Source organism: Osmerus mordax, chromosome 25, assembly GCF_038355195.1.
Source record: "Osmerus mordax isolate fOsmMor3 chromosome 25, fOsmMor3.pri, whole genome shotgun sequence".
Taxonomy (NCBI): Eukaryota; Metazoa; Chordata; class Actinopteri; order Osmeriformes; family Osmeridae; genus Osmerus; species Osmerus mordax.
This window is the reverse complement of record NC_090074.1, coordinates 4,425,965-4,453,055: the sequence shown is the minus strand read 5'-3', so window position 1 is coordinate 4,453,055 and position 27,091 is coordinate 4,425,965. Positions and strand designations below refer to the sequence as shown.

At 51.0% G+C, this 27,091-nt stretch overlaps 3 protein-coding genes across 3 annotated transcripts in view; 2 read left to right on the top strand and 1 right to left on the bottom strand.

Moving 5' to 3' along the window:
- Nucleotides 1–6,620, top strand: part of LOC136933316 (cell adhesion molecule DSCAML1-like) — a 20,087-nt gene extending 13,467 nt beyond the window's left edge. Inside the window, 13 exon segments of the mRNA XM_067228634.1 lie at nt 3–134; nt 937–1,054; nt 1,254–1,417; nt 1,529–1,627; nt 2,324–2,512; nt 2,680–2,967; nt 3,434–3,589; nt 4,084–4,114; nt 4,287–4,408; nt 4,811–4,963; nt 5,131–5,331; nt 5,676–5,987; nt 6,187–6,620. Of these exon segments, the coding sequence (XP_067084735.1) occupies nt 3–134; nt 937–1,054; nt 1,254–1,417; nt 1,529–1,627; nt 2,324–2,512; nt 2,680–2,967; nt 3,434–3,589; nt 4,084–4,114; nt 4,287–4,408; nt 4,811–4,963; nt 5,131–5,331; nt 5,676–5,987; nt 6,187–6,620 (2,399 nt within the window).
- Nucleotides 6,621–11,273: 4,653 nt separating this feature from the next.
- Nucleotides 11,274–12,642, top strand: LOC136933315 (prolactin-releasing peptide receptor-like). The gene is made up of 2 exons (XM_067228633.1): nt 11,274–12,107; nt 12,325–12,642. Exons 1-2 carry the CDS (start codon nt 11,274–11,276, stop codon nt 12,640–12,642), a joined length of 1,152 nt encoding a protein of 383 aa, XP_067084734.1.
- Nucleotides 12,643–18,111: 5,469 nt separating this feature from the next.
- On the bottom strand, nt 18,112–24,213 carry arhgap35b (Rho GTPase activating protein 35b). Its single transcript, XM_067228891.1, has 6 exons — nt 20,491–24,213; nt 19,903–20,044; nt 19,361–19,438; nt 19,033–19,164; nt 18,798–18,903; nt 18,112–18,660 (listed from the first exon to the last, which is right to left on the bottom strand). Exons 1-6 carry the CDS (start codon nt 24,211–24,213, stop codon nt 18,249–18,251), a joined length of 4,593 nt encoding a protein of 1,530 aa, XP_067084992.1. The 3' UTR covers nt 18,112–18,248.
- Between the last annotated feature and the right edge of the window lie 2,878 nt (nt 24,214–27,091).

Below are 27,091 nucleotides of genomic sequence, written 5' to 3'. Positions count from 1 at the left end.
AAACCCCGAGATGTTGTTCTACCGCATCACACACCTCACGCGCGGTAAACAGTACCTCATCTGGTCCGCCGCCGTGACGACCGCCGGCCGCGGCAACATCAGCGAAAAGGTCACAGTGGAGCCCGCTGGGAAGGGTGAGTCCTCCACGGGGTGGGGGTGTCCGTGAGAAAGGAGGGATTTGACATAAAGGTTACAGAGAGGGAAACATTTTCTGAGAGGGGGTGGGGTGGTGGGGGGGAGGGGGTGGTGGAGAGAGTTACCGGACACAGTCTCTTTTGCTTACAATAGATTGCTCTTCTCTCTTTCTATCTCCCTCTCTCTCTCCCTCTCTCTCCCTCTCTCCCTCCCTCTCTCCCTCTCTCCCTCTCTCTCTCTCCCTCTGTCTCCCTCTCTCTCCCCCTCTCCCTGTCCCTCGCTCTCTCTCTCCACTCTGCCTGAGCTATTGATTGACAGTTGTAGTATTGATTGAGTGCGGGCTATGTTGCAGGAAACACTGTTGTTAATTATGTGGTGATGAACAGGGGCCTACCTAGTAAACTGGCCCTCAGGGAAGGTGGAGGGGTGGGGGTGGATGGGGGGGGGGGCGTGGAAACCAGAATCAATATAGAGGAAGATCTATGGAGAATAGATAGACTGGGAGGGTGGGGGGGTTCTCTATAAGTGTATTCTCTAGCACTTACATCTCCCGGTAGCTGTAAAGGGCTATGCTGAGGTTTCCAGGTTACCTCTTGACTACCTCTCTCACCTAACAATGGAGACAGGTGGGTGAGTGGCGAGGGCTAAATCCCGTTGGTGCATGTGTGCGTGTCTGTGTGCTTGTGAATAATTGAGTGTGTGTGCGTCGCATTGCGTGGGCATATTTGTGACGTGCATCGACACCGTCTCACCTCTGTTAACCGCGTGTGTGTGCGTGTGTGTGTGTGTGTGTGAGTGCAGCCCCAGCCAAGATCCTGTCGTTCGGGGGCACGGTGACCACTCCATGGATGAAGGAGGTTCGACTTCCCTGCAGCTCCGTTGGAGAGCCCACCCCCACCATTAAATGGACTAAAGACAGGTCAGAACCTCCCCCCCCACACACACACACCTCCCTCATCTTAGCACTCGCAGTAGGGACAGACACCATGCTAATACTGGTTTTAAGATAAGGTTTGGGATCAATGGGAAGATTTCTTTCTTTTTGACCTGATCAGCTCAGATAGCAGGACGATTTGCAGGATTCTCATGTGGTGTGTGTGTGTGTGTGTGTGCTACAGTGAGGACTCGGCCATCCCCGTGACTTCGGACGGCCAGCGTCAGATCCTATCCAATGGCACGCTGGTGCTGCGCTCCGTCAAAGCCGAGGATTCTGGGTACTACACCTGCACGGCCACCAACACCCTGGGTTTCGACACCATCATTGTCAACCTGCTGGTGCAAGGTGAGCTGGGCTTAACAGGGAATGTTCCAGATTGAATCCTAAAGCTAGTCCCTCTGTTCTCTGAGCTGGCGCTGACTAACTCGCTTTGTGTGCGTGTGTGTGTGTGTCTAGTTCCTCCGGACCAGCCTAGACTGACAGTCTCCACAACCTCCACCTCCTCCATCACCCTGGCCTGGATCCCAGGGGACAACGGAGGCAGCTCTATCAGAGGTACAGTGCCTCCACCCTGCCTCACATTCCTCCATCAGAGGCAGGGCTCCCCTTCCACACTTTCGGAACCCTGCCTCATTCCTCTCTCTCTCTCTCTCGCCTCTGCTCTGCTGCCAGACGGCACAACTGCATAACCACACACTACATTACATTTTACATTTAGTCATTTAGCAGACGCTCTTATACAGAGCGACTTACAGTAAGTACAGGTACATTCCCCCCGAAGCAAGTAGGGTGAAGTGCCTTGCCCAAGGACACAACGACATTTGGCACGGCTGGGAATCGAACTGGTAACCTTCAGATTACTAGCCTGACTCCCTCACCACTCAGCCATCTGACACTAGCAGGTGTGTGACTGTGTAGAGGTCTATTAAGTCGACGGTCTATCCCCCGTGTCGTCTGTCTATGCAGAACACACTGTGTAGGGTAAACAGGACTGTTGTTTTGTTTAGCCTCGAACACTGAACCCCTTTCACTGTTCTTTTGTCGCCACCTGGTGTCGAAAGTGCCAAACTGCGGTTATCTTTCAAAGGGTCCTCATTTTGAGCCGTGCAGGACGCGAATCGACTTCGATCATCTATCTCGAGGTGTAACTGTAATACTCGGGAGGCAGCGTTTGGAAGACATCTTTTCACATCCGCCGCAAAGTGGTTTGAGCTCGTTCTAACGTGCGCGCGCGCGCGTGTGTGTGTGCAGGCTTCGTGCTCCAGTACTCGGTGGACAACACGGAGGAGTGGCGCGACGTGTTCATCAGCTCCAGCGAGCGCTCCTTCCGCCTGGACAACCTGCGCTGCGGCACCTGGTACAAGGTCAAGCTGGCCGCCAAGAACAGCGTGGGCTCCGGGCGCATCAGCGAGATCATCGAGGCCAAGACCCACGGACGAGGTGAGACCCCTCGAGGGCCCGGGGTCTAGGGGAGACGAACACCTGTCCATACCCACATACTGGACATTCTTGAAACATATTTATCTACTGGACGGTCTCAACACAGTTGTCCATACCTACATGCTGTGAAAGTAAGTCTTTCTCTTCCCCCTCTCTCTGTTCTCCAGAGCCCGTGTTCAACAAGGACCAGCCCCTGCTCACCCACATCAACTCCACCCACGCCGGCCTCAACCTCCAGGGCTGGACCAGCGGCGGCTGCCCCATCACCGGCCTGCTGCTGGACTTCCGGCCCAAGGGCACGTGGGCGTGGCAGAGCGTGCGGGCCAACGCCACGGGCCAGCTGTTCCTCAGCGAGCTCCGCGAGGCCACCTGGTACGAGCTGAAGATGAAGGCGTGCAACAGCGCGGGCTGCGGGAACCAAAGCTCGCAGTTCGCCACCACGGACTACGACGGCAGTGAGTGGCTGGCTGGGGCTTGGCCCTCACACACACACACACGCACAACCCCACACACACACACCCTGGCACACACTTACAGGCCACACCCTCACACACACCCACACACACACCCTGGCACACACATACAGGCCACACCCTCACACACAGACACACACACACCCTGGCACACACATACAGGCCACACCCTCACACACACCCACACACACACACCCTGGCACACACATACAGGCCACACCCTCACACACACCCACACACACACCCTGGCACACACATACAGGCCACACCCTCACACACACACACCCTGGCACACACATACAGGCCACACCCTCACACACACCCACACACACACACTGGACATGAAAGACAGGTTTACAGGGGTGGAGAGAGAGATATAAAAAGGAAGGGGTATGGGCGGGAGTGCTGGTCCTTTCATCTCCCTCTCTGTGCGTGTGTGTGTGTGCAGGTACCATCCCTCCCATCAAGTCGGCCCGCGGGGAGGGGGACGACGTGAAGAAGCTGTTCTCCATCGGCTCCCCCGTCATCCTGGTCACCCTGGGGGTGGCCCTGCTCTTCATCATCCGCAAGAAGCGCAAGGAGAAGAGGCTGAAGAGGCTCCGGGGTGAGAGAGAGAGAGAGAGAGAGAGAGAGAGAGAGAGAGAGAGAGAGAGAGAGAGAGAGAGAGAGAGAGAGAGAGAGAGAGAAAGAGAGAGAGAGAGAGAGAGAGAGAGAGAGAGAGAGAGAGAGAGAGGGAGAGAGAGAGAGAGAGAGAGAGAGAGAGAGAGAGAGAGAGAGAGAGAGAGAGAGAGAAGGAGAGAGAGAGAGAGAGAGAGAGGGAGAGAGAGAGAGAGAGAGAGAGAGAGAGAGAGAGAGAGAGAGAGAGAGAGAGAGAGAGAGAGAGAGAGAGGGAGAGGGAGAGAGAGAGAGAGAGAGAGAGAGAGAGAGAGAGAGAGGGAGAGAGAGAGAGAGAGAGAGAGAGAGAGAGAGAGAGAGAGAGAGAGAGAGAGAGTTGAGGTTTCGCAGGTACCTCGTCGATGGGAAACGTAAGAGGTCAAACTGATTTGCCTAATCTCAGCGATCCGTTCTAATCTAATTAAGATGTTTGTCTGTCCACAGACGCCAAGAGCCTCGCGGAGATGCTTATCAGGTGAGAACATGGTTCCAGATCTGCTGGCAGGGACTGTGTTATTGGAGGGAATTATGTTCGACCTTGATTGGGAAAAATGTTTTACAGGGCTTTTTTTGGTATAGAAAGAAATGTATCCTCACCGAGCATGTCTTTCTGCCTGTGTGTGTGTGTGTGTGTGTGTGTGTGTGAGCAGTAAGAATAATCGGAGCATGGACACACCGGTGAAAGGGCCCCAGCCAGGCCCACGGCTACACATCGACATCCCTCGAGTCCAGCTGCTCATCGAGGACAAGGAGGGCATCAAGCAGATAGGTCGGTCTCCACACCAACCAGCCAATCAGCTGATCCCACGCGTAAAAAAAACCCACACCAATCGCAAAGAGGATACGTGTAATGAATAAAGGCGACTCCTCGAAAGGTTTATCCGAGCGACAGACTTGGTGTGGGATGGTGTTCTGGAAGGTTCTCTCTCAGCTCAGAAGAACACCTACTTGAAACAGACAGATTGAAAGCACATAGAGAAGAATGAGAGATAAGGGGATGGTGAAATCAAGTGTGCATCTTGTCTTATTGTCCTAAACTCATGTATCGCTCATTATCCAGAATGTGGAGTGTTCAGTTTGATGGATAATGTGCTGTATGGTTCGAGGAAGAACTGGTAGTCGTGAAAGTCAGCTGAATGTTGTTTATTTCGTTCGTCTCCCGCCCTGAAAGGTGAGGACAAGGCCGCGGTCCCAGTGACGGACACAGAGTTCAGCCAATCGGTGAACCCACAGAGCTTCTGCACGGGCGTGTCCCTGCATCACCCCGCCCTCATCCAAAACACAGGGCCTTTGATCGACATGTCCGACATCCGTCCAGGAACCAGTGAGTACTGTACACAACGCACATGAAACGCCTTGGATTACAGATCCGGGGCATATCAATTCTCATCGTATACAGTAATAGATTGTATTGCATGTGAAGCGTTGCATTCGTGACATCACAGTCGCTCCATCCTCTAATCTCCCCCCCCCCCCCGCTCTCCCTCTCAGATCCGGTCTCCAGGAAAAGCGTCAAGTCGGCGCACAGCTCGAGGAATCGCTACTCCAGCCAGTGGACCCTCAGCCGCCCGGGCCAGAGCCAATCGACGGCCTCGGCGCGAACCCTTACCTCCGACTGGCGCACCATGGGGTCGCACGGCATCACGGCCACCGAGAGCGACAGCTACAGCGCCAGCCTGTCCCAGGACACAGGTGGGCCCGGCGCCGTCTCCAACGCACGCAAAAAAAAACCGCGACCCCCCCCTCTTCCACGCCTTTCAAACGACGTCTTCATATGAAGCATCCTCAACCCCTCTTCCACACCTATTAAATGACGTATTTTGAATCTTTGACATGCAAAACCTTCCCAAAACCCCTTTTCCACACCTATTAAATGACGTATTTTGCATAGTTTACATACAAAACCCTCTTGAAACCCCTGTCCCACGCCTTTTAAATGACGTATCTTGAATGCTTCACATAAAAAAAACATCTCGAAACCCCTCTTCCACGCCACGTACCTAACCCCCCGGTTTCTGCGTTTTCCCGTCTCCCAGACAAGGGCCGCAACAGCATGGTGTCGACGGAGAGCGCCTCGTCCACCTACGAGGAGCTGGCGCGGGCCTACGAGCACGCCAAGCTGGAGGAGCACCTGCAGCACGCCAAGTTCACCATCACCGAGTGCTTCATCTCCGACAGCTCCTCCGACCAGATGACCACGGGCACCAACGACCCCGCCGACAGCATGACCTCCCTCAGCACGCCGTCCGAGCCGGGCATCTGCCGCTTCACCGCCTCGCCGCCCAAGCCGCAGGACTACGACCGCGGCAAGAACGTGGCCGTGCCCATCCCCCACCGCGCCAACAAGAGTGAGTATATGGGGGGGAGGGGGGGGGGGGGACAGAGCGCGGCACAAGCCTTTGGCATCGCTTGGCGCACGCCACCGCCTGCCGTGGAAACGGATGAGTGCGCGTGTGTGTCGCGCCTCACGGTTCGACAACGCGCACGCGCAACGCTTCCGGAAGTTTCTCAAACCCCTTTAACCGTTCCGTTGTCGTACCCCCGCAGGTGAATTCTGCAACCTGCCCCTTTACATGAAGACGGACCCCTTCTTCCGGAAGCAAGGGGAGCTCCACGACCCGTGCCCGGCCGTGCCGCCCCGAGAGGCCTCCATCCGCAGCCTGGCGCAGCGGGCCTACCACACCCAAGGCCGCCACATGACTCTGGACCCTTCCAAGCAGCAGGCCCTGACGCTGGGTCACTCCGGGCTGGGCAGCCTGGGGGTGAGCTCGGGCACGGCCACCCTGCCCCAGAGGACTCTCACCATGCCCGGCTCCACCGCCGCGGCCACGGCCTCCACCTCCAGCACCAGCAGCAACCCCACCAACAGCAACAAGATGGGGGGCTCCAGAGACTCGCTGCTGGAGAACAGCTCGTCGGCGCTGGGCAGACTGCAGAAGCAAGGCGTGGGGGCCTACTCCAAGTCGTACACGCTGGTGTAGAGCTCGGACGGCCCCCTCACCTCACCCCCCGTCCGTCCGTCTCACACACACCCCACCCCTCAACCTGCTCTCACGGACTACGCTCCCCGTCTGGACCCCCTACCCCACCCCCCATTCCCCAACCCCACACCCCCCGCCAAACCCCAGCCCAGCTCCGGGGGCTCCTAACCCCAGGGCAGGGAAGTGCAGGAGGCAGGAGCCAGCGTCCAGCCCCGCCACGCCCCGCCCCCCCCCCCCCCCCCCCAGCCCCAGCCGACAGCTAACTGCCCGGTAGCGCGACTCGAATCACTCTGACCCTGAGGTCAGACTGTTCCACACAGGGAGCAGAGGGGCCGACCCTGCCTGATTCACACTCACCTGAGTCTGACCTGTACAAAGAAGGACTCGCTCCCACTAACAGCTCCGGCCTGCTGACTGGCACTCGGTTAAGGCAGGCCCAGGCCCACGCGACGGAGAGCGAGGGGTGGAAAAGGCTTTTTTATGATAGTCATTTCAACCCATCGAGTGTTATTGAAGAGCGGAGAGCTCTGTGCTAATGCCAAGTCTATGGCGGGCTTCGTCCACACAGCGGTTGATAGACACACACACACACACACACAGATGACTACACACTTTCTGGTGTGAGCGTACGCTACTGCAGGACTATCAGTTATCCCCTTCTCATCTCACCCTACTCCATGTGTCCCCCGAATGTCCCAACCAATCAGCAGGCTCACACAATCTCTCTCTCTCTCTCTCGCTCTCTTTCTCTGTGGATTTTAGGAGGAAGTATTCAGGTTCACCTCTCATGACACGATTCATTCAAATTGCTAGCACATTTTGTTGATAGCCTCCACTGTCCCCTTACCCGTTCCAACTTGACAATATCAAATAGCTTTTGACCGAAAAAAAAAACAAGACAACCCAAATGACCCAGCTATGAATTGAAAACATCAGGGCTCTCGCAATACAAACAAATAGAGAATATTTGGTATTATAAAGATTTACGGATATATATTTCTATATAAGTATATTATGTAATTTAAAGTGAAATTATGGCAAAGTATAAAAAGATACAACCATTTTAACGATGGGGGAAGGAAAAAACGTATAAGAAGGAGACAATCGCTCAATCGTGTGAAGAGCAGTGAAGCAGAGGTCAGGAAACGAAGATGGAAGTAAAGATGGCGGAGTATGTGTACATAGAGGGTGTTCTGTATGTTACTGTATGTAGACAGGAAGAGATGGATAAGGAATAGCCATGTCTAAGCCCGTAGTTAGAATCTCATGAGGTTGTCAGTAATTGGTTGGTTGGTGTCAGTACATTTCAGAGGCCAAATCCTTTTTTTTTTTTTTTCTTCTCTCTCTCTTAAGACGGGTGCATCCAGGTGACCTACACTGTTGACACTGTTGTCAGTTCTTTTTCTGTCTTTGTCAACCGACCGGAGCAGGAAAACCTGGTAACCTAACAGGAGGGCGACCCCTGACCTGTCCTGTGTCGGCGACGGAGGTCACAGGGGTCACAGGAGACAGACTGTGGTCGCCCGTTCACTATCCAGCCTCTGCCAACCTCTCAGCCCATGTTCCCCCTTTCAGTCCATTAAGATTATAAGGTTAAGATGAGTTTGAATCATGTGAAGTAAAAGAGTATTGACGTAAACCTGAGAGACCTAACTTGTCAGGGAGTTCAGTTAGAAATGATGATGATGATGATGATAAGATGATATGCACTCGGTGGTCTATTGGTGTCTCTGTTGCTGCCCTGTCTGAAGTATTATGGTATGTCCCTCTTTCCTCCATCGTCAACCTCCATTTTGTGCTACCATTCATCGACGCAGGAATCGGAATGTCTATCGAAAACATCTCCACTAAAGTTTTGAATTGTTTTTTTTGTCCTTTTTTTTTTCTTCTATTTTGTTGAGGTCTGTTCATTTCTGATTGTTTCGTTCTCGTTTGGTTTTGGGGGTTTTCTTAAAAAGTTTGGGGTTGTAGAGGCCAGACAGTTTTGAGGCATCCCAACCATAGCTTGGGCTACGTTAAGCCAAGTTAAATCAGGGACTTGTACCTCTTTTAGGTCACACACTGAAATTATGTATATATTCAACTGGGTCAGGACAACCACATCCACCTTGAAACTCCCCCCTCCCCCCTCCCTCCTCCCCGCTCCCCCCTCCTTATTTCTGCCTATCGACCCCACCCCCTCCCAGAGCCCCCACAACCTCTGACATATTGGACCCATCACTACCTGTCAGTGTTGTTTGTAGAGTTAACTCTTGTACATATAACACAGTTTTGTATGAAGAGCTATTTTCGTCAGAATAAACCCGGACACAGATCAGGGTTGAATGCCCCAACTTCAAAAATGAAACAGCATTAATAAATGTAATGATTTGATAAACGTTTATTTCCGAAACAGGCAACAAATTCATCATTTTTTCTCTATTCCCCTTATGTTTTTGATACTAATTTGTTGCATTTTTATTCTTTTTTAAAAGGTTTGATGTTGTCATTTGTCCTATTTTTTTCTTTTTTAATTATAATTTTTGTATTTCTGTTCATCCTCAAAAATGACATTGCATGCTTGGTAAAAGGGAAAAAGCGAGGGAAGAAATGTATGAAAATTGAAAATTTGACAAAAAAAATCTTGTTGAGGGGTTCCAGACATTTGTTTGAGTTGCTTCTAATAGCAATTGCTTGTGTTAAAAAGAAAATTTTCTATGAAAAGAAAATGAAAAACAAACAAAAATAGTATTCTAACACCTTGTGCAATAAAGCTATCTTTCTATACCCCATGACTTCACTCATTCTTCAAAGACGTGGTTGGCAAAGAACTGGTCCTTAGAAGACAATGACAGAGAAAGGTCTTTGGCAGTCTTTGGAAAACAAAACCAGAAAAAAACATGCAGCACAAACTCCATAGCCTTTCTTTCTCCTGCACACCCTCACTCTAATCCTTCTGGGTCTGTCAGAGACAGATAGACACCAGAGAGCCAGAGAGAGAGTGTGTGCGTGTGCTCGTGTTTGTGTCTATGTGTGCGCGTGTGTGTAAATGGGATTGGAGTGGGTATCGCAGAGAGTCAGTACACGGTTTGTTGTTTTTCGACGTGGTTCAATACAGCCCTGTCTCTGCTCTGCTCCTGTGAAGGTGTTTGGCTCCAGAGAGCAGAAGACAGGTTTTCCCTTTCCCAAAACCCTGCGTCCTGTCAAGCCGGATTGTTTCGAAGGATGAACGATTTGTTTACGCTGGGCATATGCTGCCTATAGGCTGTGTGGAGGACCCACCCACTCCAAACAAGGAGCCTCACTAATAAGGTTGGACAGAACAGTCAGGGGAGGGGCATGTTCACACATGTGATTCGCACACTTACACACATACTCTCTCTCTCCCTCTCTCTCTCTCTCTCTCTCCCCCTCTCTCTCTCTCTCTCTCTCTCACACACACACACACACACACTCAGACTGGAGGCGGTTGCCCTGGGATTGAGGACACTTTGAAGAACAGAGCAAAGAGAGAGAGAGAGAGAGAGAGAGAGAGAGAGAGAGAGAGAGAGAGAGGGACTCACAAGCAGGTTCAATGGACAGGCAGACAGACTGACGAATCAGGAAAAGAAGCTGACAGCCAGGCAGAGAGGCAGACAGGCAGACAGGCAGGCAGACAGGCAGACAGGCAGGCAGGCAGGCAGGCAGGCAGTGGGGAAGGGGCATCAAGGAGAAGAAGAGAGGCAGAGGCAGAGAAGACTCCGGCCCCTACAGAGATTAGTTCCACGGCTCCACGGGATCGCATCGCAGGTACAGCGTCCCTACTTCTATCCCTCACAGGAACCTTGTGTTTGTTTGTGCGTTTGGAGCCCCCGGGAAAGGGATTAACAGCAATCAAAGTTGGGTGGGATCAAAGGAATGATCTTTTTTGGACACTTACTGTTTGGACGTTACTGAAACTAGCATGGAGTGGGGTTCTGGTTTATTTGAATTGATGTCGAGACAATCCGTTTTTTTAACAGCCTTTCTTTGAAATCCCAGCTGAACCTTTGATAACAACCTTCTCAGTACATTGGTCCTAGACATGGTTCTAAACGCTTCAACAAAGATGTTCGATCTTGGCTTTGGCACACAGCATTTTACCTGAGTTAAACATTGCCAAGTGATTGACCATGTCCCCGATAAAAGCGTTGTTCTTTCTCTCTGAGACTGAGTGGCTCAGTGTTGAAACCCTTTTTTTCGCTATTCCCTTGTGGGGTCACGAAAAAGATTTTCTCAAAACGATGATGTATCTGAAATTCATGTTTTTTGGGGGGGGATTGGAATGGAAAATCTATGTTTCAGCGAGTGGTGGTCCTATTTACTATTTACAGCTTGCATTTAAGAATTGTCTTTCTTTTCATTCCATAAATCATATAAAATGTGTCTGTGTATGTTTGTGTGGATGTTTCTATGTATGTATGTATGTGTGTGTGTGTGTGTGTATATGCTGCGCATGTGTTTGCATGCCTGTGTGTAATTACAAAGCGTAAGCTCATGCTAAACAGCTGTCCAGCTTGTAGTCTTCTCTAATATCTATTTCAGACCATTATAAAACCACTTACTCACGTTTCCCCGCCGCATAGAATACTGAAACGGGGAATTACGCCCAACTGCCTGTGTGTTGAGTTGCAGTTCGTCAGCTCGGAACAGAAGATGGATGCTGTGTTCCAGAGGCCTGTCATGGGGTCCAACGCCACAGCGTCCCCGGCCCCCGGCGCAAACCTAACGGACCCAATGGAGCTGTTCCTCGGCTTGCAGCTGCTGCTAAGCTATCGCCCCCTACTGCTGCCTCTCTACTGCCTCCTGGTGGCGGTGGCGTGCGTGGGAAACGCCGTCCTGCTGGCGTGCATCACGGCCGACCGCAAGCTCCACAACGCCACCAACTTCTTCATCGGCAACCTGGCGGCCGGCGACCTGCTCATGTGCCTGTGCTGCGTGCCGCTGACGGCGTCCTACGCCTTCGAGCCGCGCGGCTGGCTGTTCGGCCGGGCGCTCTGCCACCTGGTCCCCTTGCTGCAGACCGCCACCGTGTTCGTGTCCGTGCTCTCCCTGACCGCCATCGCCGTGGACCGCTACGTGGTGGTCGTCCACCCGGTGCGCCGGCGCATCTCCCTGAGGGGCTGCGCCAGCGTGGCGGCGGGCCTGTGGCTGCTGTCGCTGCTGCTGGCGGCGCCGCCGTCGCTGCGCACCAGCTTCGTGGACCTGCGCCCACGGGGCCTGGACCTGGTGGTGTGCGAGGAGTTCTGGCAGGACTGGGGCCGGCTCAGGCTGATGTACTCGTGCTTCGTGCTGACGGCGTCCTACCTGCTCCCCCTGCTGTCGGTGAGCGCGGCCTACTGCGGCATCACCAGCCGCCTGCGCCGACGCCGCCTGCCCGGGGGGGCGCCCTCGAGCAGCCTGCAGCGCTGGAACAGGAAGAGGAAGAAGACCTTCTTCCTGCTGGTGCTCGCCGTGGTCGTCTTCGCCTTCTGCTGGCTGCCGTTGCAGGTGCTCAACCCCCCCCCCCCCCACACACACACACACACACGGTGACAAGACACATTGTGTGGTTGTTAGTGTCGCTGTGGTGTCCTTTCGTTTTACGACGAACCACCTGTTTTCTTTACGTCCACTTAACGTCTTAACGAATGTCTTTGTTGGATATATCCGACGCCGTTTGTATTCGTACAACGTTTATTTCCCGTCCATTTGTCGTCCCCTGCAGGTGCTCAATCTGTTGCTGGACGTGGACCCAGACTTCCACCTGGTGGGCAAGCGCTACGTCAACCTGCTGCAGGTGTGCTGCCACCTGCTGGCCATGAGCTCCGCCTGCTTCAACCCCTTCATCTACGCCTCGCTGCACAGCAAGCTCCGCGTGCGCCTCTGCGACTACCTGAGGCGCCGCAGCCGGCGCCACCGCGGCCTGCTCTCCCAGCACGCGTCCCACCAGCACCACAACCACACCTGCCTCAGCACGGTGTGCGAGCAGCCCGGGAGCCAGGAGGCAGACGGGCAGCAGACCAGCGCAGACAACTCCCTCTAGGAGGGAGGCACTTAGATTAGACCAGAGTCAGGAGGACAGGACAGGGACTGCACAGAAAATGACCGCCTTCTTCCGCTTCTATTTACAGCCGTTCAAACTATCACTCGACTTGTCTCAGATCCATACGGCTCCTGTACTCTGTGGATTTGATCAAGTTTGTGTCCCCGTTGGTGCTTGGTTTATGCCACCCCGGCAATGCATGTAAGCCTGTGTCTACCCACAAGTGTCACACCATAAAGCTTTTGAATATATATATATATATATTTATATATATATCACCACCGCCGTCACTGCACTATGTGTTCGTGTCCATGTGACCCGTGTTTGCGCCTTATAAATCGTTGATGTGCCAAACTGAGAATAAAATGACTGTGAAATTGAATCTCCTTTTTTTTCGGCTGCCACGGGCGCCATGCACAGTCTGGCCTTTTTAGCGTGAAACGAAAACACGGCGGCGTCGCTCAGCAAGCGAGGGAGCGAGCAGCCGTGGGTGTTTCAAGAGAGGATTCCCTCCTAAGAGACGCCTGAACCCTCCACAGCAGGTGTGTCTGCGATCCAGGAAGGTTAAAGGTCATCTGCGTGGGCAGGAGAGCTGGTAGACAGCCTGTGAAGACCGGTGGATATGCAAAACCCAAGCAAAGAAAGATCCATTGTGTCTGCTGTGTGATATCGTGGTCAGGTGAACACCTGGACAGCTTCTCATCTCGCCACAAAGGCTGCCCTATACGCACACACATACACACACACACATATAAATGCATGCCGAAGAACATAGAGTTTGTGTCACACACTAACACATATCTCACACAATATCTGCCCAGATCTTCTAAGTCTGTGGCTGCTATTTCAATGCAGTTTGTCTCCTGGGCCTAGTTATCTGCTGGTGCTGTTGTTTTTGCTGTGTTTCTCTTGCTAGGGATCTCAGCTGAGGGTGTTGTCATTACAACTGATGTGCCCCAGTCACAGCCTCTAGTCCGCCGCTGACAAACGCCTTGTTTATCAACGATGACAGGATTTGAAGTTCAACGGTGTGAACTCTCTATGACATCCCATAATTACACCCCCCCGCCCCCCACCACCCACCCCGCCATGGTCTCAGCTTGGAGCCCGGTAGGGTCGTCAGATGCATCAGGCTGCGGAAGGGGTGATAAAAGGCTCTCCAAAGAGCATTCTTATGTCCGTAACCGTGAAGTATTCTCAAAGACGCAGGAGGTCACCCAAAATGGATGAAAACAACCGATGAAACCGCACAGTCGATATTCCTCTCTCTCTCTTCTCTGTCCATCTCCTGTAAGAATAAGTCCCTCTTATTCTTATAAATACCGACCTTCCTTTTACCAAAAACGAAGCTCTTCATCCTTCGCTGTTTCTGTTTCGACTAAGATCTACATAAACGGCGGTAGAAGTGACAAATTAGTCTGCGTTTCAGCGCGTGGGGGGCCGCAGGGGGCAGTCGCGAATCTCCGAGCTTTGTTTATTCATTAAAATGAGTAAAACGAGCAAATTGTAATCTGTTCTGATGTCTGACACTTCTAGCAAGCAGGCTTAAAATAAAAAGGTCACTTGCCGTAAGTTGAAAACATCAATAGATCTTCTCATCTTCCTGAAGAGAGAGCGAGAGAGAGAGAGAGAGAGAGAGAGAGAGAGAGAGAGAGAGAGAGAGAGAGAGACACGCACACAAAAGGGGAGAGAAGGGTTGAGAGGGTTTTAACAGTTCCCTAGAGTAATCTGGGTTGGGTTTTGGGGTGAGTTATTATGAATGAATTGTTAAATAGTTGTATTAATAAATAACAAATAAATGTAATAATTGATATCCAGTGAGATTCTGGGTTTAACACTTTTGCAAGACACTGTATCCATGTCACATTCTTATTAAGGGCTGAGCACCCTTAAAGGTCTGATCCTAGAGTCGCCCCTGCTAGGAATCATGTCATGTTCGGCCGTATTCGTTTCATTTGTATTTTCTGTACATTGGGATGATAGATATGCCGACGGTCTCATCGCCGCAGAATCAGCGCCTGGATCTTTAGCGTTAATAAGCGAGACACCGGTGCATCTGTGGAGCTAATTAGCAGTGAAATAGGCGGCGAGGAGAGTCGGACATGCAGACGCGCGGCTAATCCACATCACCTCCGCTCCGCACAGCAGAGCCCAGACTCATCAGGCTTGAAGGGCCCTCAGCCAAGAGCCCGCGCGATGAAGAAACACACTCGTAACTCACACAAGACACGCGCAACGCTCTAAGCTAAAGCGACGTGTGCATGTCATTCTAATAAGGGCCTCGGTCCTGGACGTGTTGAATATGCAGAACGTAGGAGCTGCATAAGCACAAGAATGTAATGCTAGTCTTGTGTCAATATACTGCCTGATGAACTGCTACTGAAACTCAATACCCTTGATACTCCCTGCTACCTTGGTCAGCCAACTGCTGGAGATCATTGGCACCGAGGTAGACGCTTATTAAGATCAAGCTTCCAATTGGCAGTGCGGACTAATGCAATACTTCACACAAAGCCTAACCCTGTCAAGAGATCTTATTTACATTCCGTAGGGAACATCCGTTGACCTTGGTTTCCTGCTAAGGTAAGGGGTTTGTAGTTCATCTCTGCGTCGTTCAGGAGGGCCACTGAACCTTTGGGTGCATACTGCTAAAAAGTCACTAGGGGGCATCAGAAGATTCTAAGTATTGTAGACCTCGAAAGACTGAAATAGAAACAGCAGTGGAAGTATTTCACCCAGAGCAGTCACACATGACTAGTAACCAAATTAATTATTGATGGCTTTTCAGTGGCACCTTCAATAATCCCTAATTACCAGCCTTGTTCTGCTATGGGGTCTGTAGGCTTTCATACAACAGTCACATATTTCAAAAGCCATATTCATAAAATGGCATTGAAACTATTACCTATTTCCATCACACAGTAGTGAATGGTGGGCCAGTCTGTTAAATTTGTTAGACTGCACTTTTATAAAATTATATTACAGAGGCAATTGAGAAATAAAACACATGGGAGACCAGAGGACAATTTTACAAGATTTAATTTATTAACTATGATACAAATCACATAAGGCCTTCATCTTCATACACCATTATCAGTCAGACAAATGACATGGTTTGCTGTTGATGCACGGTACTCCATCATTCACTTTTAAGCTAGTTCTTTGTTATCGCTTTGTTCCTCACACTAATTTCATGTTTCAAAATAATGAGTGGTCCAACCTCCTCCCTTGGCGTGTTCTTAAATCATGCACTAAACTTAAGTGGCCTTAAACCATTCACAAAATCGTAAAAATTGACTTTCAATCATTGAAATACACACTAAAAATGTTTTCTACCATTGACTAAAGGGCAAAGTGTTAGACCCCCTAACATACAAATAAACAACCATTTTAGTATAGTATGCTCTCGCTTTTTTCTTTTCTTTTTGTTTTTTTTCTTCATTGAACAGCAGATCTGTCAAGGTCGTCTCAGATATGAAGTGATACAGCCACATAAATCTAAGCCAGAGTCACATTCTAGTGGGACAGTTTGGTTATTGGTTTACCTATTTCACCAGTTTAGGTGCATGTGTGTGTGTGTGTGTATGTGTGTGTGCGCGCACGTGTGTGTGATAATACTGCACAGCACTGGCCTCTGAGGAGTCACTTCGCACAAGCCCAACGATCCCAAGTTATGACAACTTCCTGCAGCATTAAAAGCACCCCTTTCCTAACGTACCAGCAAAAAAACAAAACAAACAAAAAACCCGAGCCATGATGTCAAACCTAGAGCTTCCCCTCAACATAGCCTGGAACATACTCGCCGCTTCTGCCAGGAGTCAGGACACAACCGTCCGGCGCCAGTCAGCCACGAACTTGAAAGCCTCGAAGGTCAACACTCGTTCATCTCTAGAGGGCAAGTACTGTTGGTGGCCAATAGTGTGGTTGTTCATTTTCAAGTTGCTCTTAACAAAACAAAAGTTCTGTGGAGCTGGTAATTATCCACTGTGCTCTCTCTCTCTCTCTCTCTCTCTCTCTCTCTCTCTGTGGCTATGAGCATGCTTCTACACAGATACACAGCTGGGCTGCTGTACTGTAGTGCTTCGTGAATACAAACACTCAATTTAAAGGTCCTGAATATTACATGAGTACAAAGAGCTCAATTGGCTGGACAGCCACAGCAACACATCCGGCAACCTATCATCTTTCAGTAAGCCAGTGGTTTCCATAGCCACCAGACAGAAGTGTCTCCTATTGGCTAGCCAGTTTTATCCGCTCTCCCAATTAAACTGTTGGTTGTTACTGAGGTTTCAATTATTCCCATTGGCAACGTGGACTGCTGTAATCACTGACTATCACTGACAGAGACCAGAGAAGCTAAATCTGGGCAGCCTTGCAGCTTTCGTCTGATTGGCCTAACCCTACCTCACTTCCTCTTTCCAGAACCCAAACCAGCCTAGATCCATACTCACACCCACCAGTCCGGAAACAGAGAAAATCATTGAACAGGACCTCCCAAATAAACCTTTCTGAAATGACCTAGTGACAAGAGGACTAGGAGCAAATTCTCAATCCGCAAAGAGACTCCAGAATATTCCTAAGAGATGTTCCTTTAAGAGCCTTCCTCCACTTAAACACCCCATGACCCATTACACAAAACAAACGTAACCAATGTCGCATTTCACGGAACTTAACACTATGATTCAAAAGTGCTTCAGATAAGTATGTGGATACAAAAAAAAAACGGTTTTGATGTAAACAAAGTTTTGATCTGCCAAGACCCCCACCGGGGCATGGGTATGGCTGCTGGAGTCGGGAACAAAACATTCTGGCCCAACAACCCGCACAAAAAAAATAAAATAAAAAGACAGAAAAAGTGACCATTAAAGTGCATCCCTGGATGCCCCCCCACCCCACCCTCCCATCATTTCCCTAATATAATTTCCCTACCAATGCCCTAACCCCCAACCCCGATAGAGCACCACCCCCCTCCCTGTCTGCACCCATCTCCTTGGGTACAGCCTAGTGTGCCTCCAGGTGGGGGGCCAGTAGACAGACAGGACAGGGGGAGGAAGGCTCTCTCCTCCCCAGTGGTGCCTGCTCACTGCCCACACCACTGCAAGAGAGGCACAGACCATTCATCCAGTGGCTACTTTCATGAACAAACAAAAACACAAAACTACTATTCACAATTTTCTTTTTAAACACGGTGGCACAAATCCGTCATCTTCCAGCTAGGACATGGAGGTGTGGACTTCCTGGCTTGAGGGTGAGGAAAAAGGTTAGCAGAGAGATGCTTACTGTAACTGTGCACCTTGTCCAGGTGTGTGTGTGTGTGTGAGGGGATTATAACTTTAGCTTCCAGGTTACCAGGGTGAGGAGTCATGTTACAAGGGTACCCGGGCCTGGCACACAGTGGTCAGAAGTTGCGTGTCGGGTAAAGCTCCTTCAAAAAGTTCCTCAAGACCTCTCTTCATTACCTACGTTATCCATGACTGAAATATGTAGTGCATGTTGTTTTTCTTTTTTCTTCTGTGTGTCTGTCATGTTACGTGTGTGTGCGTGCGCGCGCATGTGTGACCAAGGTCCAGCATCATGGGCATGTGTGCTCAGTTTCCCCGTGTCTCTCACAGAGTCTCTTGCTCGGCGGGGGTGTGGTGGGGGTGGGGGTGCTGATGGAGGGGGGGCAGGAGGGACTGCAGCGGCGACTGCGGGGTGGTGGGGGGCGACTGCTGCAGGGGGCTGAAGTGCGCGGCGGTGGGGGGCGGGGAGGAGCGGTAGCAGGAGTAAGCGGAGCCCCCAGTGAGGGTGGTGGTCGGGGAGGCGGGGAGTCCGGCGAGCCCCGTGGGCGAGTCGATGAGGGGCTGGTTGTAGAAGAAGAAAGCACACTGGTGGATGAAGCACTCGATGATTGTCTGGTAGGTGCGCGTGGCCGTCAGGGCGTCCATGGTGGTGAAGTCGGGTCTCATGAGCGTGGGCCAGAAACAGATGGACAGGTTCTCGCTGGTCATCAGGTTCAACCTGCTCATCTGGCTCACCCTGGCAAAAACACACACACACACTTCCTGTCAACTGTGGCGCAGGGGGAAAAACATGGAAAAGGTTTCAGTGTAGGTGGGTCAGAGTGCGGCGGGGGTGGGGGGGGGGGGGGGGGGCGGGCGGAGGGCAACACTCACTTGTGTAAGTGGCTCGTGACGTATTTGAAGACGTCGTAGTTCTCCCTGGGGAACCTCCTCAGCACGTCCTTCATGGTGTACAGCCTCTGTTCCCTGTCGTTGATCTCTGTGCACACAGGAGGCAGGGAGGGTGGGAGGGAGGGGGGCGAATGGATGACTCAGACTCTCTCACAGACACGCGCACACACAGACTTCTCCTTCAAAATGGGATTAGATGTTTTAGCGTTTGCCTTACTGAAGGCCTCCAGGAGGTCCACTTGAAGGACACAGGGCACCAGAGGTTCCGGAAGCTCAGAGAAGAAGCTCTTCAGTCCCCCGGCTACCGTGTTAATGGCGAAGTCCTTGTCCACAAGGTCCAGCCCGTGGTCTGTATGTACATGGGTTGCGATGGGGAAAGAAAAAGTCAAGAGGCAGTAGGCCTAGCAACTGAGCTAAATACATTTTTGTAGCACGTCATAATTTCCTCTACTGTATTGACCGGCAAGCCGGCGCAAACGAAGCCGGTGGACATGTATTGGAGCATCGCGGCGCACGTCATGGACATATTGTCCCATCTCACTCACCCTGATCAAACTGTCTCTGCATGCTCTCCATCTCAGACTTGTTTCCACTCACACGGTACAGGCCCTCTGTGTTGAGGCCTGGAATATTAGAGAGAGAAAGAGAGAGAGACACAAGGCTTCCATTAGATGTGCCTTCTTGGAGACCGATGAGGGTACAGATGGGAGTTGGTTATAATTGATGAACGACACTCATTGCTTTCGAATTACATTTGAGCTGTTTAGCAGACGTGCCCATTTAGCGGGCACCCCCCCCCCCCCCCATTACAAATGACTTACTATGCATGCATTCCAACAGTGAGCCAGTAACAACCCTACAGTAAAACTCGACCTCAATAACAATCCGCCAAACCTCTTTTTTCCGAATAAATCAAGAGTGAAACACTAATCGCTGTCCTTCAGCACGGTGCGCCGACCATCCACATAAAAACATGACCAAGTTGACGAGCCTATATTTACACTCGACTCAAAAACACTCCTCGTCCTGCTGTGCGTACACCGACAGGCACAAAGGGGGTAAAAAAAACAAAAACGGGAGTGCTTACCTGTGGTCTCGATAAAGCGAACACACTTCTCAATGAAGAGTGGGATTGGCCTGTCTGGTGACACTACATTCACCAGAGGAACTCCAAAATAGTTGCTCTCCAGGGGTTTGGGGATAGAGGGTCGAGGCTTTGGTCTGGTTTTCTAGAGGGGGAAAACACACAAACAAATGTTGGTCAACGACTGTCACTGATCAAAATCTGGAAACGGTTCATTATGTTGATACCGAGAGATCCGACGATTTCTCCCAAGCTAGTAGACTGTGTTTGCCCTTGGTCTAGATCGCTTTTTAACATTGACATCAAGGGCTGTTTCATCAAGTGTCTCTCACTCAAATACTGAGTGAATGACTACATTCTTCTCCAGTTCTTCCCACACAGTATGATTTGTGCAGTTAAATGAATGGCTTCACACAGCCGACACATTTGATGGCAAAACCAAGCAAACAAAAGAAACACAAACAACTGCAAGGTTAACATGTAGCATATTGACACTAAAACACAGCCTTAACATAAAGTTGGAACATGTATTTAGCAAAAACAATGTTTACTCATTAGCAGTTAGGAGGCCGGTAACTGACGCATACGCACCTTGGCAGTTCGCCGCAGGCTCTTCAGAATGTTTCTTTTTTTGGGGTCCTCGCTCTCCTCGTTGACCAGGACGTCTCCTTTCAGGGTTCCAAACTCGTCCTCCTTGGTCTTGGGAAGGGCCCCCATCTCGTCGTCGCTGCCAATGAAACTGCTGCGGAAGCTGCTGAACTTGCCCAGGCGCTTGGAGCGGTCGCGGTACAGCCGAGGCTTCACCCCGGCCGCGGAAAACTTCCGGCGGCGCTCCAGGGAGCTGCTGTCGGCCTCGCTGTCCGAGCCGTTCCCGTTGGAGTGCATCCGGTTGGCGTTGCGGATGGTGATGATCTTGCCCTGGGTGCTGTCGTGCGGAACGGAGTAGATTATCTCCTCGTTGCTGGGCCGGGGTTTGGAGACGGCATCCATGGGCTCGGCGTAGTCGGAAGGGTCGTAGCCTCCGTCGCCGCCCGGTACCCAGGTCACGGCCGAGGGCAGGGACCGACGGTGGCCCACCGTGTCCGTGTACGGGTTACGGCCCACCTTCCGGAAGTCAAAGGTGACGGTGGGCTTGGGCCTCACCTGGAGGGGGAGCTTGTGGTTGAGTTTGTTCTCAAAGGAGCTGATGTCGGAGATGACGGCGACGTCGCCCGAGTCCAGGTCAGGCAGGTTGAAGCCCCCGCCGTGGGTGAGCGTGCCGTCGTAGTAGGGCGGAGACGCCTCGACGTCGTCCTCCGAGTCCAGGAACATGGTGACGGGGCTCGGGGAGCTACAGCGGGGAGAGTACACGCTCTCGTTGGTGCACGCCTCCGCCACGTTGTCGTACATGTGTGTGGCCTCCACGATGTTGCGCTTCTCCACCACCTCCATGAGGAAGGGCTGGAACATCTCGATCCGGTGCAGGCCGCCTGCCACCCCTCCGGAGCCGCACACCACGCTGTTGAAGCGGCCCTCGATCTCCCGGGCGAGCTCCTCCCCCTGGACCAGCTGTTCGCGGGCCGATTCGCTGTCCGTCAGCTCGACCTGGCTGTCCCCGACGGCCAGCAGCTGCACCGGGATGATGTCCTGGACCTCGCAGAGGAACGCGCACAGGGTCTCCAGGGAGGCCTTGCGGCGGGCGGAGTACACGGCGATGTAGCCGTGCACCAGCCGGCTCTTGCGCAGGGAGAAGGAGGCGTGGTAGGAGAGCAGGGAGAGTTCGATCACCTGCTTGTGGCTGCCCACCGTATGCTCCAGCATCACGGACGTCCCGCTGTTGGACGTCGGCCTGCAGTGCTGGGGCAGCAGGAACGGGGTGAGGAGCTGTTCGATGTCATACGAGTCGCCGCACATCAGGCACATGACGATGCGGATGTCCGCTTCCGGGCTGGGCTGGTGAGGAGAGTCCCGCAGGCCTGGGGGTTGAGGGGGGAGGGGCGGGGAGCTGCTGCTGAATGAGGAGCTCCTCCTGGAGTCCAGGAGACCTCTCAGCACCTGGTTGATCTGACTTTCATTCACGTTGTGACCGTAGCCAACGCCGGGGGAGGCGGGGTCTAAGAAGCTACACTGAAGTCTCCGGGCTACCTGCTGACCTTGCGTTATGAGGGCCAAAGCAGTTTCTCCTCCTACATCTGCATAGGTTCCAACACCCCTTTTGGTGACTAAGAGCAGGGAAGTCAAAAGCTGGGCTAACTGACTGTCCCTTCGACCAATAGTTGACTCCCTCAACCTTTCGATGCTCTCCACCACATACGTCAGCGACTCTTTTGAATTATACAGACAAAGGCAGCCATGGGGTGTGAAGGTGGGGGTGTGGAAGGAGTTCACGGGAAGACGTACGTTGCCCTCAATAGGTCTCAAGGTCAGCTCATACATCTTACCATCTAACACGTACCGGTCGTCATTTGTACAGAGCGCCCTAATCTCATTCGCAAACTCCCTTGCCAGTCCATCCTTTCCTAGTATTACGAGGTTGATTCGGTCAGCCTTGGTGTTCCCAAAGTGGGATTTCATATCGAAAAAGGGGTAGCATGTCGGGAAGCGTGATGCTAGGAGCTGTTCGATCTTGAAGTCTCCACACTGTGGGCTACTGGGACAGGTCTCCTTGGTTGGATGGTAGACAAAGTGGATATGCTTTAACACCAGGGCATCCCTCTCTGCCGGAAGCTTCTGCAAGGCTTTGAACCTCTGCTCCTCCCCCAACACCTCCTGGATGGCCCCCATCTTCTCCTTGCTGGGCTTGGCGTCCACCTCCAGCTCGTAGAAGAGTTCGGAATATTCCAGAAGCAACTCCTGGAAGTCCTCCTTAGCGCGGTCAATGATCTCCTTCTGGTGGCGGTTGTAGAGATCCAGGTATTCGGGCTCCTCCAGCCACTGGTAGAAGTCCTCATTCATGATGAAGCTGCGCGCCTCTTCCCACGGCTTGCCGGGCGTGACGAAGAGGGAGGAGGCCAGCTTGTGCTTGAACTCTTGTCTCATCTCGGCCCGCTTGCACTCGTTGCGCAGGTGCTCCAGGTGGGTGTTGAATATGGACTCGGCGACCGGCGTCTCAAGCAGGTCTGAGGGGATGCGCTCGTCCTCCACGTTGTCTATGTGCGCCGTGTCCTCCCACGGAGTCTCTTCCAGAACCACGAACCAGTGGGTAAAGTGCTGCTTGGACTCCAGGACCTTCTGTACCCCCGACCAGCTGAGCTGGTCGATCTCATCCAGATCGGGCACCAGGGAGCTAAGTGCTAGAGGAAGAGTGCTAAGGTAGATTTTCCGACGCCTCTCGATGTGCTCCTGCTTCAGCCGGTAGACATGTTGCTGGAAGAGCTTCTTGCATTTCGCCGAGCCCTCCAAATAGACGTAGTCCTTGTACTCGGAGGAGGTGTTCATCCTCCTGCTCGTGTTCGGCCAGGTTTCGTTGTGGTTCTTCACTATGCGATTGACGAGCCATTCGTAGCGGTCCTTGGCGGAGGCTATCTGCTGGCTCTGGAGCTTGAGGGCCTCAAAGTACCCGATGATCTTGGGCTTGCCCCTGCCCTTGTCGAGTAGTTGCACTAAAGTGAGGAAGGCTAGGTCCACGTTGATATTGGAGCGTGCAGACGTCTCCACCACTGGAAGACTCTTTTTCGTGATGGCGAAGGTGTGGGAATCTTTGATGTAGCGTTCGACTCCCTCGTCACACTTGGTGAGGACCAGCACGATGGGCTTCTTGGTCTTGCTCAGCTGACTGTACAAGTTACTGACGAACTTTAACTGGTCGTCGAAGTTGCGATTCATACCCCTGCTGACGTCCACGCAGAGCAGGAATCCGTCCACCTGGAGCTTTCCCTCTGGCATCTGCTTCTGTTCAAAGTCCTGCTCCAGACCCAGTTGGTCGGTGCAGAAGTACATGAGCTTCTCCGCAGAGGCTAGCTTGGTTGAGGCCGCCCTCTTGATGTAGGGCTGCATGGCAGTGCTGCGGTGAGGCTGAAACGTCTGGTCGTCAATAAACTCGGTCTGCTCCACCACGTGCATCCTGCACTCCGGCCCTTCCTCCAGAACCCGCCCCACTTCCCCCCAGAACAGGAAATGGTCATTGTTGACCACTCGTCCCCCAAAGTCACTGGTGCTCAGCACAGACGTGTGGTCTAGATAGAAGTCATCGGCACTAGGGCGCACGAAGCGGTTGCACAGGCACGACTTGCCCACTCCACATTGCCCTTTCTCTTTCTCCGTCCCTGACAAACCCACCACGTTGAGGTTATAAATAGGAGTCCGGGCATCTTGTTTTTTCGCCATCATCATCATCTGCTGGGGATCATCCTGTCATACACAGGCACTGGATAGGGGAGTACACCTGGATGTATGTCCATAAAGTGACTGATGCACCAGAGAGATTGTTGGGTGGGCAATTAGGTTTTAGGAACTTGAACTAAAGGTTTGAATCCGGATGCAGATCTGACCCTGTCAAAGAAAACAACACATACATGAGACATTATAACGGACAGAAGGTGACAGTAATTATTAACAAGAAAACATATGATTTTTTCAGTATTTGTAATGCGTAAGTGTATCACCATCTAGACTGTATGACTAAAATCTTATGAACTACTTGTCTATATGCAAGTCGGATTCTAGTAGCAAAAAATGCACAAAATAATGAGAATCTCTTCAGGATTAACATATATGCTTATCACGTAGGCTGTGACCAGCCCACATAGTAACACATCATGTGATTAGTCATTCGATTCACGCAACTCAGGTCATTAGGGTCACATTAAGTGGTCTTCTCATGCATGAACAATGTCAACCATGAACTAGTGTATTAGCATCCCAATAACAGGAAGCCATATTACTGTGAACGGCTCCTAGTCCTAGTGTCAACACTGTCTACCGCTTCACGGTCTAGTCTACAGTTTCATAGTGAGCATGGAGGGTAGGGAGATGGGTTGGGTGGGGGGAGGAGGAAGAGAAAGAGGGGTATTATTTAAACTAATTGGAATCCATTCTCTCCATGGTCAAGAACACAGAAGATGCTCTCTGACAGACTAATAACTGCCGTATATGTTCTCTCTCTTATGACAAATGGCAGGGCAGTGGTAATGGTTTCCTTGCAGCATGAGTCAGTCTGGCCACCATCGATATTATGTGATGTAAACTCAGGCAATGCCCGTAAATGAAAATGTAATTCACCAGTTCAATAGATTGAGGAATACCTGTGTGCTACTGCTATATTCATACAACCAAGATACATCATTGAACAGAATCTCATTTGCTTATACTTTTGTCACATATTACATACCTAAATGGTATATATTTGTCTAACTCATACATGTTCTATGAGGTCTGCCACCTGTAGGAGCATGACTTCTTGAGTGAAAATAGAGGCTCATTATGGGTTTGAGGTAGTTAAATTCAGTATATAGTCTAAAAGAAGATAAATGTTACTTTACTGCATTACTTATAACAAGCTTGCTTAATCGGAAGTTGCAACCACACGGTGCACAAATAAATATTATTTAATGTTATTTAATGTTATTGATTCCATTGTCAATTTCACAAGTTGAAAATAACCTTTCTTAGATCTAAGAAATTAAATCCTTAACATTTAAAAACCATTGCATGCCGAACTATCAATGTTTAAAACGTATTTAAATCAACTGTCTAACCATGGCTCAGTAGGTAGTCCATTTGCTCAGCTGAACTAGGCCTGACGACCAGATTGAACGGGCAAGTACTTCGGAAATGAAAACAAGTCACTTCCCTACGCTCTGATTGATACGTCGTATTCTCCGTTTAAATGCTCGGACCACATTGTTAGAAATTAATCGCGATCAGCTATTCATATGAATACAATTCCCTTTGCGTTTTGCAGTGGATTAACAAAGGCTTTGGGCAGAATTTTTGTGGATAGAGCTCTGGCCACGCCAGGCCTCTTGTCCACAGAATGAAATTGCAGACTAACAAAACCCATTCACCTCAAGTCGATCCCGTAAAACCCAATTCCCTGTGTACCTGACAATAAATTTGATTGCACCCATAGTTGAATATAATGTCTAATCAATTCATTTGTTGATTCAGTGTTTCAGATTTACAGGAGAAAGTGAATAGCTACATACCATCGCATTCTGCCTTTCTCCCTTCGCATCAGGCCAGTGCTTGCCGCAGCCCTAGCCGCTTTATAGGCATGGGCACAAGGAAACAAATATAATAGCCTACGAGTTGTCCGAATCGCAAATGGTCACAATTGTTCAGAGGCAATTATCAATGCGTTGTTTGCTTGTTTGTAAATGCCTGCATTTGGATGTTTTTAACGCTGTTTGTTTTCTTTGTAATAAAACTATAAATGTAAAAACGATAACCTTCAGTATTTTTTCCTCAGTTATTGTCCTCTTGGGAAAAACGAAAGGCGTATAAAAATCTTGTTTCACCGTCCGCTCTTTGGATCACCACGTTGCTTTTGACCAATTATTAAGTCCATTGTTGTGCCTACATTATACTGGATCGATCATGCACAGGACACCGGTCGAGTATGTTGCAATTGCTGTACATTGTTTCCTCTGGAGTAGTCTAATGCAACAAATCGGTTATGTCCAGATCAATTTAACCAGAGATTGCGTGTGTGAAAGTGTTTTTTTTCTCCAGCTTCCCAATAATGGCGGCGGCCCTCCTCCCGGACCTAATTCTCCTCTTCTTTTCTCTGAAAAAAGGGGAGCTACTAGTCAGAAGCGGCAGAGACTCGCCCAGCGGCGCACACACACAACTGCAGCACGTATTTACAAAGGCGAGACGCTGCTGTCATGCCGACACGCGCAGCCACCGTCAGTTCAGATAGCTAAATAGGGTATATGACTTTAGCCACCCTTTTATCAAATAAACTCCAAGCGCCTAAAGACTAGTAGTCAGCTGGCCATAACGCATAACGTCACGCCTACAAGCAAACATGCCTCCATTGCTATGTTAATTGGAAAAAAATAGATCTGTCAGTAGCTCCTCGCAGACTGTAGCCCAGTTGATACAAAATGACATCATCCTGTATCTCAATTAGAGGCAGAGAAGGAATGGGGTGGAGGTAGGCTACTCAATGCCTATTCCAGTTCAATGTGTTTGCGTCGTATGTATCAGCTGTGGATATGGAAGGACACACCCCATATCACATGTGTTTCTCTTGACAATGATAAGTTGG

What these genes read in the sequence shown, in the direction of transcription:
- LOC136933315 (XM_067228633.1), top strand. Translation starts at nt 11,274, where the DNA reads ATGGATGCTGTGTTCCAGAGGCCTGTCATGGGGTCCAACGCCACAGCG. An exon ending in TCTGCTGGCTGCCGTTGCAG is followed by an intron (nt 12,108 to 12,324) that starts GTGCTCAACCCC and finishes CGTCCCCTGCAG; the next exon opens with GTGCTCAATCTGTTGCTGGA.
- arhgap35b (XM_067228891.1), bottom strand. Translation starts at nt 24,213, where the DNA reads ATGATGATGATGGCGAAAAAACAAGATGCCCGGACTCCTATTTATAAC. An exon ending in TCGCTTTATCGAGACCACAG is followed by an intron (nt 19,439 to 19,902) that starts GTAAGCACTCCC and finishes CTAATATTCCAG; the next exon opens with GCCTCAACACAGAGGGCCTG. An exon ending in GTCACGAGCCACTTACACAA is followed by an intron (nt 18,661 to 18,797) that starts GTGAGTGTTGCC and finishes TGTTTTTGCCAG; the next exon opens with GGTGAGCCAGATGAGCAGGT.